At 52.2% G+C, this 17,125-nt stretch overlaps 1 protein-coding gene across 1 annotated transcript in view; it reads right to left on the bottom strand.

The window, feature by feature from the left end:
* The window catches only part of VRK1 (VRK serine/threonine kinase 1), a 148,184-nt gene extending 132,916 nt beyond the window's left edge, over window positions 1-15,268 (bottom strand). The window contains exons 1-2 of the mRNA XM_032405891.1: window positions 15,218-15,268; window positions 14,729-15,059 (exon numbers count right to left, since the gene is read on the bottom strand). Coding sequence (XP_032261782.1) covers window positions 14,729-14,783 — 55 coding nt within the window. The 5' untranslated portion in view covers window positions 14,784-15,059; window positions 15,218-15,268. The remainder of the gene's footprint in view (window positions 1-14,728; window positions 15,060-15,217) is intronic.
* Between the last annotated feature and the right edge of the window lie 1,857 nt (window positions 15,269-17,125).

Raw genomic sequence — 17,125 nt, 5'->3', positions numbered from 1 at the left:
TATTCTCCATGTTCAGACGCACAGCCCCCACTCCCTCGGCTTCCCCTCCTTAAGCGGAATCTTTCTTTCTGGAAAATTCCAGCCTGTGTGACAGATTTATTCCAAGGGGGATCGTCGACTCCCTGTTTAAAAAGAAACCGCTCCTCGGTGCTCAGAGCAGTCCTGTATACTTCGTGCTGGAGACGACGAGGCTGGTTCCTTTCTTTTAATTTTTTTTCCCCCTAACAGGAGAGGGTTTGAAGAATTGCTTCTACCATGGATACCAGAGAGGGGAATTTTAAGTAGGCAGAATGTAATCACCCAAATTGGAATTCAGCCAGGACACTACCAGGGCAATTACTCCTCCTCTCGTGCTAAATACCAGGGGAGCGTAAATGACCCAAGTGGCATAGACCTGCGATTCTGCACCCCCATTCAGGCAGTGGCTGGGCTGCCGGGAGCAGGGAGCCCCAGGGCCTACCTCGTGCAGACAGGCAGCCTCCCCCCACCGCCATGGTCTTCAGCTCAGCCCTGTCTCTGACTTGCCCTGCGCCAAGTTTCTGTAATTCAAAGGGTTTAAAGCTGAGATTGGAAATGAATTTTTAAAATGACAACTACCTCTCTCCTCTCCAGGGCCCCCACCCATTGATAGATTAGATTCGATTATTGTCCTGCACCGCACGGCTCTGGGTGACTCTGGGAAGGCTGCTTCTCTTCTTGCCACTTTCTTAGCCCAAAACTGAGCATCAAAGAGGTTGTGACCTGCTCAAGGTCACAAACTCGGCCTCCAGCTATGCCTGGCCCCAGACCCCTGTCTGTCTCTTCTTTGATGGGAATACTTGACCTAGAATCCATGCATGACTCGACTCAGCTTATGTTTCTTTAGGGAGCAGACCTCTCTTTGAGGACAAAAGTTTATATTTCAAATAGGCTTTCCCTATCACAGGTAAGACTATAGTGAACGTCCTTGCGATGTTTGCCTTCCCACACGTCTCTGGTTATGCCCTTAAAATAATTTCCTAGACGGGGTGCCTAGGTGGCTCAGTCGGTTGAGCACCTGACTTTTGGTTGTGGCTCAGGTCGTGATCTCAGGGTCGTGAGATTGAGCCCCCCGTGGGGCTCCTCGTTGGGCGTGGAGTCTGCTTAAGACTGTCTCTCCCTCTGCCCTTCCCTCCCACTTGTGTGCATGCTCCCTCTCTCAAAATAAATAATAAATCTTTAATAATAAAAATAATAAATTTCCTAGCTATGAATTACCGGTTCAAAGGGAATGCACATCTTTAAAAATGATGTAAATGATCAAAACCGTCCTCTGGAAAGACTCGCCTGCTCCTGATGGTTGGATTGTTGTAAACTTTACCATCTGAACATTCAGACTCTGTGTCGATTAAAGACAAAATACTCGCACGTCTTCCATGCCATCTCCCCCAGACTGCACCACCCCCCAGCTCTGTAACCTCTCGCAGTGACCTGGCTTTCCCGGCCGTGCGTCATTTGTAGTTTTGGGTCAATAGGCTGGTTCCTTGGGCTGGGGTGTGAGCCCACCGGGGTCAGGGGTGGCGCTTTATTCGAGTCTCTAACCCCAGGGCCTAGCCCAGCCTCCCCCAGGTGACCGGCTCCACCAGGGCCCGTGCTGGCGTGTGAAGCCCTCGGTCCCTTCCCCGGAGAGCACGCTCGGGCTGGCTGGCACACAGTGTGGAGGGTGGGAAAGGACACAGGGTTTGGAGCCAGGCCCACTGGGTTCCCAGTCCTCCCCAGCACGAGCTGCTGGGTGCTCGTGAGCAAAGTGACTTAGTCTCCCACGGGACGTGGGACCACAGTGTCTGCCTTGCAGAGTTGTTTGGGGCTTAAGGTCCACTAGATGATAACACCTGACTCTGTGGCTTTGAGTCTTCTGGTTCACATTTATGGTCGGCTAGCGTCACTTTATCAACAAAGTTGTCACTAACGAGCAGTCAAGTGAGAAAAACGAGACTCATACGGTGAGATTTTCTTAAAGTGAAATCTATTCAATTCCAAGGACTTTTTTTACTCAGGCTTGATAAGATTGCTACTTTTTTGCTGCTAATACCTCCTTTTGTTTATGAAGTGATGGTGACTGGACGTGGGAAGTTGTTTTATTGTGTCTATATTTTTGATCAGACTGACACACACACACAAAACACAATAGACAATGACTCTCTCTGAGTCCCATTGACGTCCCCGTTTTTTGACTCAAGACAAAAAGGGCTCAGAGCGACCGGTGAGGCTGGAGTTCCGGTGGGATTTCTGGTCAAACACCCCAACTCCACGTCTGCACTGAGGGCAGGAGAAGGAGCTGGGAAGCAAAACGGCAAGTGTCCCCCACCGAACGGCTACCCTTGTTTTTGAGTGACAGGAAGAACAATGTGATTCTCTCTTTTTTCTGGACAAAGCTGTGAAGATTTTGGAGTCTGCCTGGGGGTCCCCTACAGAGCAGTGACTTGGGGGGCTCACCACCCCCAGAGGCACCTCCAGAGTTGCTCTCGGTTCAGCTCCCCCCCGGTTTCTCATCCTCCACCCTTCCTCACTCCAAATGGTTCCTCCAGCTTTTTTGTCATCCATGTCATGAATTGTTCTAGTCCCCTGTGGCTCGTGACCGTTTCTAAAAATCGAATCTGCCCATAGAAAGAATGGAGATTTGCCAAGGTCCAGGAGGTGCCCACAAGGAGCAGAAGGCTCTAGAATGTTAACAAAGCTATCTTCCTTCTTCTCACCTTACGGGTCTGGGTGTTCGTGCATGACCCTACTAGCTTGGTTGGTGCCATTCCTATTTGTCTAAGGGATCCCAGACCCCGGCCCCACTTGGCCTCATGTCTTGGGCCACGATGCATGAGGGTAAGGCTGGATAAAGAAGCAAGTGTAGAAACCACCCTCAGAGGAGGCAAATTATTAAGATCTTCTTGGAGAAGCATGTGGGACACAGGGCCGCCCCCAAGCAGGGTCTCATTCCTTGGCCAGGACTTGAGGAGCAGCCCCAAAGGCCATGATGGCCCCAAAAGCTTTCAGCACCTAAAGGCCCCAGAGCGCTCTGGCTGTGAGAAGGGGGCTTATGGGTGCAGTGACGGCAGGGAGGCGGCCCCAGTGGGGAAGGAGATCCCATGACGGGTCTTGTGGTGGCTTCAATGGTGGCTCCCCGAAAGCTGTTTGCATCCTAACCCCTAGTGTCTGGGAATGTGACCTTATGTGGAAAAAGGGTCTTTGCAGATGTAATTAAGTGAAGGGTCTCAGGATGAGATCATCCCGGATTATGTGAGGGGGAGGGGCCTGAACCTGACGAGTCCTTATAAGAGACACACAGAGATAGAGGAGAAGACCATGGGAAGACCAAGGCAGAGATCGGCATGATGCAAGGCCAGGAGCCTCCAGAAGCTGGAAGAGGCTAGGACGGAGTCTCCCCTCGAGGCCTCCAAGACAGCATCTTGATGTCGGACGTAGGGCCTCCGGATTGGGAGAGAATACATTTCTGTCGGCCACATGATGGCACCCTGGGGAAAGGAACACAGACCTCTCTGGGCAGAGGCCGGGGCTTTTGTCATTTCAGGAGGTAGGAACAGTCCCTGATGGTGCCAGGAGGGAGAAGCAGAGGTGGGCATGCACAGGGAGCTCCAGGAAAATGCCACCAGTGAGCCCCCCAATCCAAGGGGCAGCAGCCTGCTTCAGGAGTCTTGGAGGGGGCTCTGGAACAAGAGCAGAGAAGCAGAAAAGGGGGATGAGATAAAGATGAGAGGTGGGACACGTGCACATGGATGCCTGAGCAGAAGCCACGGCATTGCTCACGACGGCCGAGAACTGGAAACGTGCCAAGTGTCCAACTGTAAGGGATTGAAAACCATCGTACAGCCTTGAAACGACTGCAAATTCGCGGTAGTTAGCTGCCATGGACAGGACTCCAGGTCCGCAGTTGAATGAGAGCCGTCAGTTAGTATACGGAGTGTGATCCCGTGTCTCTATTATGGAAGCGCCTATTCTGCTTAGGAAAAGCCTAGAAGAAAAGCTCACTAAGTGTGCTTATCAGTGGTTGGGGGAATTCTGGGCGATTTGGGCTTTTATTAACATTTTTTCTTCTCTTTCCACCTTTTCTAATTTCTTCTACCATGGAATCTGTGGTTGTGTAATATGTTTAAGGCTTTATTTTTTTATAAGATCCTTAATTGGAATTGAAATACCGTCTTTTAAAATGAAGTCCTTAATACGAAATCGTCAGCAAAGTTATCTGCCTGCCTAAAAGAGCTTCCAATACCCCTGGTGGGAAATGGGAATTAGTTCAGTCCTTTTAGAGAACAATCGGGCAGCGTCTATTAAAATTTAAACTGCACATACCCTTTGATCCAGCAGTTTCACTCCCAGGCATCAATTTCAGAGAAATTCTCAAATACCCATGCAAATAGCTTGTATAGGGTGTTCGCTGGAACATCGCTTATAACCGCAAAAAAAAAAAAAAAAAAAGGTGGAAGGGAGCTAAATGTTCCAAGCGGGAAGGGATGAACGCATGGTATTTATCGCTGTTGTGGAATACTACTTAACCACTAAAAAGTGTGAGGCAGATTCGTACGTACTGGTAGCAAAAGATTTCCGAACTGTAGCTAAGGGAGGAAAAAAACCAATTTGTGCAGTATGATGTTGCTTATGGAAAAATACCAACCAACTTTTGTACAAATACGTACATATGTTATGTATAGTTGCCTAGCAAAAGAGGTCAGAGGCTGCGTCAGACCCCCTTCTGCCTCCTTATAAGGACATTGGTGATTACATTTAATGCCCACTGGATCATCCAGGGCCTTAATCCCTTGGGCATCTTGCTTCAGATGTCACACCGTGTGTAGCGGGGAGGAGGGAGGTGGCCTTGGGAGGGGAGTGGTGGGGCAGGGGGCCTCACCTTTTGCTTTCTCTAAGTGTGTACTGTTCGAATACTATACGTTAAGAATACAGCCATGATTCATGTATTAAGATACATCAGCTGGATGCATAAAGAGGCGGGAAAGCTTTCATGCACCGAAACTGTGGGCAGGCACTCTGCCCCTTCACTCCCGTGTGGGCACGTGGGCACACGTCGCCCCCCGTCGCCCCCACCCTGCTCTGCTCCGTGGTCTCCTCATCTGTCCCACCAGCAGTGTCCCAAGTCCCTTGGAACTCAAAGAGTCCCCAGTTCTCTGTTTGCAGTGACAAAAGGAAAGATTCATTTCCCTTCCTTTGGGTGGGGTCTTGAGGACCACGGCGTGGAGACCCAACCAGTTGCTTTGCCATGGAGAAAACAGAATGAGGAAAAAAAAAAAATCAACCCCTCTCATCACGTGACTCCCAGAGCCCACCCAATACCCAGAGCCCCCAAAGTGCCCCCTTCTGCAGGAAGAAGGCTGCTTCCTCCCCTCAGTAGACTTTTAAAATAGTTGATGTGCAAAAAGATTTTCTGAGACTTTGAGAGGGATTTTTTAGTACCCTGCTCTGTAATAACCAGGAGGTGTTTAATAAACATGATATGCAGCAGTTGCTAAGAGAATCTGATTTATGTACAAAAGCAATGCAAAGCAACTGCGCATCGGGGTTGTGTCCTTTTCTTTGACTGTGAATCCTGATATTCTTAGGGAAGCAGTTGGGCTGAACTTTATTTATAATCAGCTTACAGCATGGATAGCTGTACTGTAAGTGCTTCTCAAATTACATAGCAAATCTTGTTGTCTCCTTAGGCAAATAAGAGGCCCACACCATAAGCTTTAATTGTAATACAGGTCACTGTCAAGGGTAAAATATTTTCCAAACCCTTCTGATTAGTGAAATCGTATATGACTGAGGCAGGGGCTGGGGTCACAACCTCCACACCTGAGGGAGGACAGCTCAGAAAGCAGCCAATAAATAAATTGATGTTAAGGAAATCTCATTACGAAAAACATTTAATTTTTCTACATTCTCATTGAAGAGTTCACCAAGACTCATGGATCGCTTGCTCTAAGGAGCTTCTCTCCAAAATGAGTCCTAAGTATATTCCAGGAAATTCGAGTCAGGGAGGAAGGCTCGTTTCAGTAGCTGAGAGAAAGAGATCAGAGCAGATGGGCAAGACCAGTTTCCCAGAAACTCAAGCAGGACACGGGACAAGACTTCAAGGCTTTCTCCCTTTGCTACGGCTGTCCGGCAGAGGGAAACCACAGAGCGATTTCTCGGTTGTCCGTCTAAAACCCCTCTCCACGGGAGCCTCCGCAGAAGGATCCCAAAAGCGCCGAAACACCTTTCTAAATCGTTCTCACAATTCATCATTAACACCCGATGGATCTGAATCAAAGGAGTCTGCTTTTTCAGTGCCCCTTTAAAATCTCCGTGACCTGGCTTTCTCATTCTGTGAAATCAGATGGAAGGGACCTCAGATCAACCGTTATTAGCTGAAGCCTGTATGGGAACAAGGGACAAGCTGGATCATTCCTGGCATCAGGCACATCCTGGGAAATGCATAAAATTCCCAATCAAATTTAAAATACACATATCCCCTTTCTCTTTTCTTCATCTTCAAATGTCCAATTTTCAACTCCTCCACCCCACCTCCTCTGCTTCTTTGCCCCTTTCTAGAAATGACAAGCAGATACCTTTCCCCGTCCCCATTTCGGTCAGCCTCAGCATAGCCCCCGTGCATACGGCCCCGGTTAGTACTTGGGTGTGGGTGCATAAGAGACATACGGAAGGGTTCTCCGGGTGCCTTAAATCCATTCATTCCTCCAAGTCAAATATTTATCAAGCACCTAATATATACCAGGCATCGTTCTAGGTGGCTCTAGCCACAAAAGTGGCTGAGACAGAAGGGATAGACGCAATTTATAGTTTCATGAGGTGAAAGAAACCAAAACAAAATAAAAAGCTAAGTATGAATGGGGATGATCTCTGTGAAGGAAGCAGCTTTAAGGGAAACAGAGGATCGCCGGTGGTCCAGGAGGGTCTCTCGGCAACCTGGAGGTCAGGAGTCTGTGTGCAGAGGTGGGGCTGGAGCCCTCCCTCCACGGAAACTCAGCAAGACTGCTAACACACGTGTGACGCCTCACGCTGTGCGGACCTGGCGGTTTGCAGGGAGTGCGGGTGCTGTGCAGTCTCCCCGCATCCTTTCTGAACCCCGGGACTCAGGTGAGCAGAGCGGAGGAGAATGTATTATCCCCTTTCCCAGAAGAAGAAAAGGAGGCTGACAGGGTAGGAGGCCTGCTGGAAATCCCTCAAGCAGTGAGCAGGGGCTCCTCCCCACTGTTCTGCCCCCACCACAGATGCTAGAGCCTTGAGATGTGTTTGGTCTCATCCCCGGGATGACCACGGCAGGGGTTATACCAGGGCAGGGTACCCTACAAGTGTACCCTTGTGCAGTGACCAGCCTGAACCACTGTACATGGCAGCCCCGGACAGGAGGGTCTCTTCGGGCATCTGAACCATGCTGCTGCACTCATCCTCTGTTGCTTTCACCCTGTGACTCCACCTGCCTTTCCCATATGCTTCCCACCCTGTCTTCCTCTTTGTTCCATACACATCAGCCTCCTCCATGCAAGTGGGCCTAGGAAAATGCGTTTCTCTTGCTTCTTCTGACTTCCGACTTCTACTCAGCTTCTTAGTTTTCTTGATCCTAATCCAAGACACCTCTCCCTGTGAAGCATGCCTGAATCTCCCCTCCACGTTGCTAAAACCCTTTCTCAAATCTTCCCGTAGCCTCTTGGACTCCCCTCCCTTCCTGTCTCTAGTCAGCCATCAGAGTAATCTTTAAAGGGTGCAAATCACATCATACCACTCCCCTACCTAAAAACTATTCTGAAGTTTTCCATGGCTACTAGGACACAGATCACATCCTCACAGTGGCTCCCAAGAATTTGTTTCATGTGGCCTCAGCTTGCCCCATAACCTCGCTTGCTGCCATGCTCTCCTCTAGGTCTGTGTCTAGTTTCTTGAATTCACAACTTCTTCCTGCCCCAGGGCCTTTACACATACTGCTCCCTCTGCCAGAAATGCAGAAGGAACGTTCCTGACTTGATTGACATATGGGTTTCCTGTTTTGCTCTCTTGAAATAAAAGCTAATACTTAGTAAATGATGTATGCTTCACACTTTGCTCTAAAATCTTTTTGTGTACACTTATTTAGTCCCCACACAGATACCATGAGGGAGATACTATTCGTGCTCTCACTTTAAAGACCCAGACTGGGAGGCCCTGAGAGGTTGAACACTTTGCCCAGAGACACACAACTAATTAGATCTAGGATTGAAATCCAGGTCAGTGTGATCTCAGAACCCCCAGACTGTCTACTTTCCTGAACCTGCGGGGAAGCTTTCTATTTCTAATAGACCGCGTGCCGCCTTGCCTTATTTTTGTAGATCTAACATAGAAAAAAAAAAAAGCACCTGGAACATACAAAGTACTCAACAAATATTGACCGTGCAGATCCAGGAGCCGGAAGTAGCTGGAAAACAGACGGAGCCAGGCCTGGTGCATTCCCTACAAGACCACACGCAGACCTGGGCTGTGGACGATCATTGTCATGGTTTCCTGCGGCTGTCCTTTTGCAGCTTCTAAAGCTCTGTTCCTTGCATTCCTTGGCTCCCGGCCCCTTCCTCCATCTTCACAGCCAGCATTGTGGCATCTGGCTTTAGTCGCTGTTCTATCTTCTTCCGTGCAAACTCCCCTCTGCCTCCCATTGTAAGAACACTCATGATTACATTTAGGACCCACCTGGATGGTCCAGGATAATCTCTCCATCTCAAGGTCTTTAACTTAATCACATAGACAACGCCCCCTTTGCTGTGTATGGTGGCATATTCACAGATTCTGGGGATTGGGGCCTGGCTATCTTTGGGGACCATTAGTCAGCCAGCCTCAATACTAATAGCTATGAACCAAAAGCTAATAGTCATCTGGCCGCCTAGAGCTTCACGTGGCTCCCAGCTGACCTCACAATAGCGTTACCAGACAGATACTCGTAGCACCACTCGTTTCTCAAGTGAGGAGACCAGGGCTTAGTAAGAGGCAGAGCCAGGATTCGAACCCAGGCCCCCGGGGCTCAGAGCCTTGTAAATAACCCTATGGCGCCTCTGAGTTCAGTGGGCTCCTCAGGAGAGCAGGTGACAGACAGAAGCCCCGAAGTACGGGTGCCCCGTAGCTTCACGGAAAACCCCACAATGGGCTCCAGAGTGAGGCATCCCAGCCTTGGCATTGGTGGTGACCCCGTGCCCTGGAGCCTGGGCACCTGCGGGTCAGGCAGGTGGGAGACCCCACTGGCCCCGCCGCATGGTGGTGTCACTCAGCGCCCGCAGCTTTATGGCCTCACGCCCAGCAGGCCTCCGTTCCCACCAGCCACTCGGACTCCGGAGCACTGCACCTCGTTAATGTATTATTTATTTTATTACCTTATTGTGGAAGTTGGTGTTTATAATTCGCTACTTTATATAATGGCCTTCTAATGCACAGAGTGCTAAATAATTTAACGATGTCTTGCCACGGCCCCCCAGGAGCCCAATTCCTTCATCCTGCTAACTAGGTCAATGGTTTAAGTCCGGTCCCGACATTTTCCTTTCCTGCGGAGCATCCCGGTGGAGTGGGTGTCACCGAGAGGCATGTCGGGACCAGGGGTGACTAGTGTGCCGGCATCTGGATCATAGGGGTGTTGCCCATCCCCTTCGCCTTGAGGGCAGAGAACATGTCTGATGGGCTGAATAAAGGTCCCTGAAGACTCCACATCCTGATCCCTGGAACCTGTGGGTATGTCTCCTTGCACGTAAAAAGAGACTTTGCAGGTGCGATTGAGTTAAGGACATTGAGGGGGGAGGGTATCCTGGATTATCTGAGTGGGCCCAGTGTCATCATGAGGGTCCTTGTTGTGTGAGAGGCAGGGTCCTTGTAGAGGATCCAAGCAGAGAGAAGGGAAGGCAATGTGAAGCCCCTCAGAGAGATCTGGAAATATTACACATCTGGCTTGAAGCTGAAAGCCAAGGAATTCAGGTGGCCTCTAGAAGCTGGGAAAGGCAGGAAACAATTCTCCCTAGAGCCTCCAAAAAGGAACCTGCCCTGCTGACCCTTTGATTTTCACCCTATATCCAGTTCCTGGCTTCCAGAACTATCAAAGAATAAAGTTGTGTGTTGTCTACAGCCAGCAAACTTGTGATTTGTCCTAGCAACCGTAGCAAACAAATACACCATGTCGTCTGTGTGTGTGTTTCCACCTAACACAGAGCTTGGCACACAGCAGGAAAGGCTGCTGGAGCGACGAGATGAGCTCCAGCATGGATCGGCGCGGGCGGAGGGTTGATGGAAGGCTACCCAATGACCCATGAATATGGACACAGCATCCAGACCCACTGACACCAGCTTGGCAAAATCTGGGCCAGATTCCTAAGCCTCGGCCAAATGGGGTTGGCAGGCAAATGGAGCCCACAGAAACCCCAGACCTCCACTACAGCTAATGGGCTTCATGTCCTCTCCTGCCAAGCTTTTGGCTGGTGAAATGTACAACCACTGTTCATAGTCAGACCTGCTTTGTCGGCCCCAGAGGCCCCACCCCAGCCAGACCCTCCAGGTAGGCTGCACAGGTTCAATCATCCCCGTACCAGATAAGGAAAGCGGAGCCGGGAGAGGCGAGAAGACTTCTCCCGGGGGGTTCTGCGAGCCGGGGGCAGGCCTGGCATGCCTGGAGTCCCACGACCCCTCGTGACACCAAGCTGCTGGGGCGTGCCGAGCTCCAGATACATCTTCTCTCCTCTTACAGGGGTCCTGATCCACCCTGTCAGGCAGCAGGGAAAGGATCCAAGTAGGTCCCTAATTTGATAAACCGGCTCCTGAATAACGGATTGCTTTTCCATATGAGCGATAGGTGAGGGAGGCAAATGCCTTTTCCTTTCCCATCCATCATCTGGCCTCTGGTCCGCGGGACTTCCTGCAAGCACCCATGTGCTCCACCTACAAGAAAATCAAACATGTGGAACGTCAAGTTCCTGGCCCTGGGGCCCCGCTGTCTGCAGGGTAAGCTGGCCAAGGGCCAGGAAAGCCGGAATCCCAGAGCAGAGGCCATGAGAACTTCGGCTGTATTTCTCCTGTCCTCCCTTGGTGCTTGGCTTGCTTGGGGTGGGGGGGCGCAGACAGAAGGAGAGAACATTAAAGCTGGTGTGATCCCCAAAGAAATGAGCCGCGGCCCGCCCCTCCCCCACTGCGATGACACAGTAGGTCGAGGAAAAGGCTCCGATTTGCTTGTGGAATTTTCCCGTGAGACCCATGCTCCCAAATGGAAAAGGCATGGCACATCCCTGAATGCATCGTGAGGAGCCTGTGTTCCAGAGACACAAGGGCCCACCCTCTGCCAGAATGTTGCTGGTGTGGCTCATGGATGTCGTATTGTTAAGGTTCGATGGTGGGTTTGCACCCACCCCTTCCTTCATCTGGTCAGGCCACATCCGTGCACTGTGAGCCTAGCGGTGCCGGGCGTGAGTGACCCCCACACCCCTGACCACCAAGGAGCTCAAACTCTGCATGGGGAGACTGCCGTCTGCACACGGCCGCAGGGTCGACACTCAGTGCCAGGGTCGAGGGGAGCTCAAGGGGCAGGGGCGTGGAGAGGACCCAGCCAGCCAGAGAGGCATCGGGGCAATGGGACGCCTGCTCCCAGTCCTGAACAAGTAGGAGCTCATCAGGCCAAGCAGGTGGCAAGATTGCTGCCATTAATCAGGAGCCCAGAACTGAGGGAACATAAAGGGTGCTCCTGGAAGGCATCCTCCTGGCTAAATAAGTGGACAACTTGCAACTTAAATGTCATGTGGTTTGAGCAAGCGGGGAGTCGGGGCTCTTTCAATAAGAGCTAGTGTTAGGGGCACCTGGGTGGCTCAGTCAGTTAAGGATCTGCCTTCGGCTCAGGTCATGATCCCGGGGTCCTAGGATCAAGCCCTGCATCAGGCTCCCTGCTCAGCAGGAAGCCTGCTTCTCCCTCTCCCTCTGCCGCTCCCCCTGCTTGCTCTCTCTCTCTCCCTCTTTCTCTCTCTGTGACGACACATAAATAAATAAAATCTTTAAAAATAAAAGAAACGCTAGTGTTTATTGAGCCCATGCTTGCAACAAGCCTTGACTGGGCTCTGGGGACATGGCAATGGCCCAGGAGCCATCAGCCCCGCCGGGAGGGGTAAGTGGTGGGGGAGAAGACCCACAGGTATTGGTGAAGGTATTTACCAAGGACCCATGCTGTGTGTGTGCTCAGTGTCCCTTCTCCTGGGAGCAGATCTGTGCTCAGGCTTTTTAGAAGATTTTATAAGGAGCAGAGCTCGTGGGCGACAACAGGGTGATGGTGGCAGGAATTAACCTAACAGACCCCAACGGGATGGTGACTCTCAGCGAGTGAGTTGGGGTTACTTGGTCATATGCTGTGTTTCCTCAAGAGGTTCACCCAGCGCACCTCCACCCTGTTCAAGAAGCACAGATTTCTCTTTTTAATAATAAAGTACTATAATAATTACTACCACCACCCTTACTGAAACTAGGAACCCTTACTAAATGCTCAGTTTGCACACGGTATTATGCTAATGCACTTTATCACATTGAACTCTTACACGGCTCTGGGAGTCAAGTAGCATTTTCTTTATTTTATAGAAGTGGTTGAGGTTCAGAGAGTTAGACCCAAAGCCAACAGCTAGTGATGGAATCGGGACTCAAATCCAGGTCTCCCAGGAGTGTTATATGAGGATTAGTCAAGGCATGAGCCAAGACCTCGTGCAGCAGACTCTCCTGGGCTGCCTATTAAAAATGCAGATTCCTGGCTCGGCCTCTGACCTCAAGAATCAGAATCTGGGGTTGCAGAAATGAGAAGAATCTAGATTCGCTTAAAACACTCCCCGCCCCTCCCCGCCATCATCCTGCGGCACAGCAGTCTGAGAACCACCTTTCTTTCTGTCTATAACAGGTAAGTCACTCCTTCACCATAAATTCATGCTGCCCCCACCCCCACTCCCACCCCCAATGGCCACTGATGGGGTGTTCGGTGGTTCTGTTTCCAGAAGGAGGGCCCGGTTCTGCACGAAGCAATCCACATTTGTAATCACCAGGATGCCCTAGGTTCTGCGGCTGTCATAGGCAACCTTGAGATCTCGGTTGCTCAATAGGACATGGCTATCCCCACTCGAGCTAAGTGTCCCCGGCAGGGCCCCCCGCTTCACACAGTCGCTCGGGGACGCAGGGTGATGTGGCTCTGCCATCTTGTAGCCACACCACCTCTGCGTGTGGCCTCTCAGTCATGGCAGCGAGAACAGAAAGCGCTGGAGGGGCTCCTCGCTGGCAGTTAAATGCTGCAGATGGGAAGAGATGTGTGTCACTCCCTCTTACAGCCTACTGGCCAGAACGGGTCCCCCGGCCTCTCCAGTGGCAGGGGGCAGGAAGTGGGGCCCTCCCAGGTGCCCAGAGGGAGAAGAGAACCAGACGTGGCGGGGCGGGGGGTCCTCTGGCACATCTGCTCAAATTGTCCCTCTCATGGACGGCGCTGAGTTCAGAGATGTGTGATCATAGACAAGCCTCTGTCCTTGGAAAGGTGACTCTCAGGAAAGGCGCACGAAGGGTCTGATTTGTTCCCGTGGGCCAGAAAGGGCAAATCTCAAGGGAGGAAGAAACAGAATGAGAGGCAAGGCCATGCCTGGGAAGGAGGACCGAGCCTGGGCGTCAGGAGACCCAGGTTTTCATCCTGCTCCTGACTTGATTCTGTGGGACCTCGGGCAAGTCACTTAAGCTTCCTGACCCCCTTCCCCTGTCTCTTGGCACAGAGTGGGCAGGCTGGAGGAGTGGGAGGCCTGGCAGCTCTGACGTCCTACGGTTCTACAATGGATCGTGCCCTCTGACCTCAGGCCCACCCCCAACTCTTGGGCGTGGAGGAGGTTTTCCACCCAAGAAACCCCGATAGGCAGAGCAGCTCACGAAGGACACCGCGCAGAGGCTGGCCCACCCGCGAGCCAGCTCAGCCAGCACGGAAGGAGGCCACCGGGTGCCTCTCCAAGCCCCACCTGAGCACCCAGACAGGAGTGGCCCCAGTGACAGGAAAGCCGTTTGTCACACAGTTCCATGTCCCCGCAAGTGCCACGTCCACTTTCCCTGGGGGGCCTTTAGCAGTACCTCGAGAAGGCTCACATGTGGAGACTCCCAGAACTTTAACTCTTAAATAAATGCCCAAAGGACCACCTCCAGGGTATCCCCAGTGCAGCAGCGACCTGACAGAGCCCACAGGGGTCTGGAGGAAGGGCCGGCACCCCTCGACGCCCTCCCCGGCTCCTGACGAGACCTGACCAGAGGGGGGCCGGCTCCTGCGGGGACCTCAGCCTCTCCCTGATGCACGGTCCCCTGGCCACCCGGGTGGACACCCTTTGCAACAGGCCAATGAGAAGATCCCAGAAAGCCAGTGAGAACCAGGGTCACATGGCAGAAGTTCCATCTCCCATATGTCTCCTTCCTTCCCTTTAGTCCCTAGACTGGGATTATGCACATGTGCAGAAAAATGTGACTTCATTTGTTTTCGATAACTGCTTTCATCTCACTCTCCGCCCCAAGTCCTGTGACAGCAGGAACCCCGATTTTGCCATCGAGGCTACCCGGTCATTTCTAGGCGAAAGCTTAGTGTCTTTCAGGACTTCTTGCCTATTTTCAAGGATCCTCACTTCTTCCTTCCCATGATGGAGTCTGGGGTCAAGGGGTCCACGCAGTGCTGGGGGCAGAGTGATGCCTCATGAGGCCCCCACTGACCTCTAGTCAGGGCGTTACTCACCCCTGGTCCTTCCATGTCCCCTGATGAGTAGCATGGCCGTTGGGTCTCTGGGCATCCTGCTTTGGCGTCTGCTGGTCCTTGGAGCATTGTGCTGTGCTCACTGGTTCTGGTTCCAAGAGTCCACACCATTTGGCCTCCTCGTCCAACTCAGGTCACTGATAGACTCCGGCCCTTCTGGGCTTCCCAGAGCCTGCAGACTCTCTGGGCACCTTGCCAGAGATGGTGGGCCCGGCGAGCTGCCTCAGGCCCACTAACCAGACCTCTTCCCTTGGCCGTATCTCTCCAACACTCTGCATCCACCTCCTGCTCTGGGGGGTTCTCCACGTTGAGCCTAGAAAACATGGAAGGAGCTCCCTGTTTGGGTTCTGACCCTGGGAAGTGAGGGGCAACTCACATTGGCCCTCTCCCCTCTCTTCCTCCCCACCAGGACCCTCATCCCAACCCTGAACGTCCTCCCTTCCCATGTGGCAGAAACTGCCCCTCTCCCACCTTATGGATCACCCTCCCGCCAGTCCTCCAAGCTTCGGCTCTTGAGATGTGAAACCCAGCTCTGGAGGCGTTCTGAGAAAATAGCTTTTCTCTTCAGAAAGCCTGGCTTGCAAGAACATTACCTCACAATGAGTTCTTATTTTTAAAGGCCAGTTGAAACTCAAAGTAGAGCAACACTCCTTTGTTCTAGGCAGTACCAGCCCTCGCTTCCCTGGAGTGAAAACCTCATGGCCTCATCTTCAAGTTCAAGGGTCCTGCGAGGGATTGAGGAGGTGGGAGGAGAATCTGAATTACCAAGAAGACAAAACAGAAGTGATATTTCAAAGTAGTGTTTTGCCTTCCTTCCTTCCCTCCCTCTTCCCTTTCTTCTTTTCCTTAGTTAGACATTGGTTTACTTCCACCTACATCCTGGACTTGGTCACGCAGCATTCTGGGCATGCAGTGATAAGAAAGACTGGTTCTTTCCTTCAGGAGCTGGCAGTTCATGGGGCGCCTGGGTGGCTCAGTGGGTTAAGCGTCTGCCTTCGGCTCAGGTCATGATCCCGGGGTCCTGGGATGGAGTCCCTCATCGGGCTCCCTGCTCAGTGGGGAGCCTGCTTCTCCCTCTCCCTCTGCCGCTCCCCCACTGTTTGTGCTCTCTCTCTCTCTCAGAAATTAATAAATAAAATTAAAAAAAAAAAAAGGAGCTACCACTTCAGAGGGAGTAGGCTGACCTGGTCACCTGGGGCTGAGGGGTCTCTAGGGACTTAAGGCTTTTGGTGCTAAAACCAGGACAGTCCCAGGGTTGGTTACTCTGAGAGAGACTTGATGGTGTCGTATAAGAAGGCCATGAGAGATTCATGCCACTGCAGAAAGAGTCACTCATTGAACTGGGGGAAATCAGGTAATGCTTCATGGAAGAGGCAGCGGGTACCAGTAACGGTAACCGCCAAAGCCGGTGTGTGCTCCGTGAGCATTACCCCATCCAAGGCTCACAGCTCACCCCGGGAGCCGGCACCATTACTGCTGCCATTTGATCCAGGAGAAACAGGCTTCGAGAGGAAGGGACTGGCCCACTGGGGAGAACGGGACCCCGTCCAGAACACGGGCTGTGACCTTCACCACCTCCACCTGCAGGGTCTCGGGATGAGCAGGAGTGTGGTGGGTGGGGAATGAGCGGGGCTTGTCGGAGGAGCAGAAGGGAAGCAGAGGCCCCGGGAGAGGGCTCTGCGGACGACCTGGGGCAGGAAGCTGGCATTTTGTTCCTGAGTGTGAAGGCCTTCGCGTGCCGTGCTAAGGAGTTTGGACCCCATGGACGGTCAACAAAGGTTTCCGAGTAAGGTGAGCGTGGGCCGGGATGAGAGGGAAACCAGAAAAGCCTGCTTGGTTGGAGGGAAAAGGGGATCCCACGGGCCCTGTCGTCTGAGCTCGCTGGCCGAGAGGGGACTCAGAGCACCCAGCAAACTCCTGAAGCCCGGGGGCCTGGGGCTCACAGCTGAGAGTGAGCGCCCCCCGTGCCTCCCTTACGTGCCAGGGGGGCTTGGAGTGTTTGTGACACTGCCAGACTCCAGCCCAGGCCTATCTGGCCACCTGAATTCAAAGCCCCTGTTCAGGGATGCAGAGAAGCCACGGGGACAAAGAGGAGCATATTAGTTTCCTATCACTGCTGTTAACACATATGCACAGTTCAGTGGCTTAAAACCACACACTTAGTCTCCCCGGTTCTGGAGGTCAGACGTCTAAGATGGGTTGGCAGGGTTGGCTCCTCCGGAAGGCTCTGGGGAGGAATCCATTTACCTGCCTTTTCTAGCTCCTGCAAGTGGCCCACGCTCCTTGGCTCACAGCCCCTTGGCTCACGGTCCCATCTTCACCTCACTCGGACCTCTGCTTCTTGTCACATCTTTCTGGTAAGCACTCTTGTGGTTATGG

The sequence above is a fragment of the Phoca vitulina genome, unplaced genomic scaffold (genome assembly GCF_004348235.1).
Source record: "Phoca vitulina isolate PV1807 unplaced genomic scaffold, GSC_HSeal_1.0 scaffold7, whole genome shotgun sequence".
Taxonomy (NCBI): Eukaryota; Metazoa; Chordata; class Mammalia; order Carnivora; family Phocidae; genus Phoca; species Phoca vitulina.
Note: the sequence above shows the minus strand (reverse complement) of the source record. Positions and strands in the feature narration are given on the sequence as shown.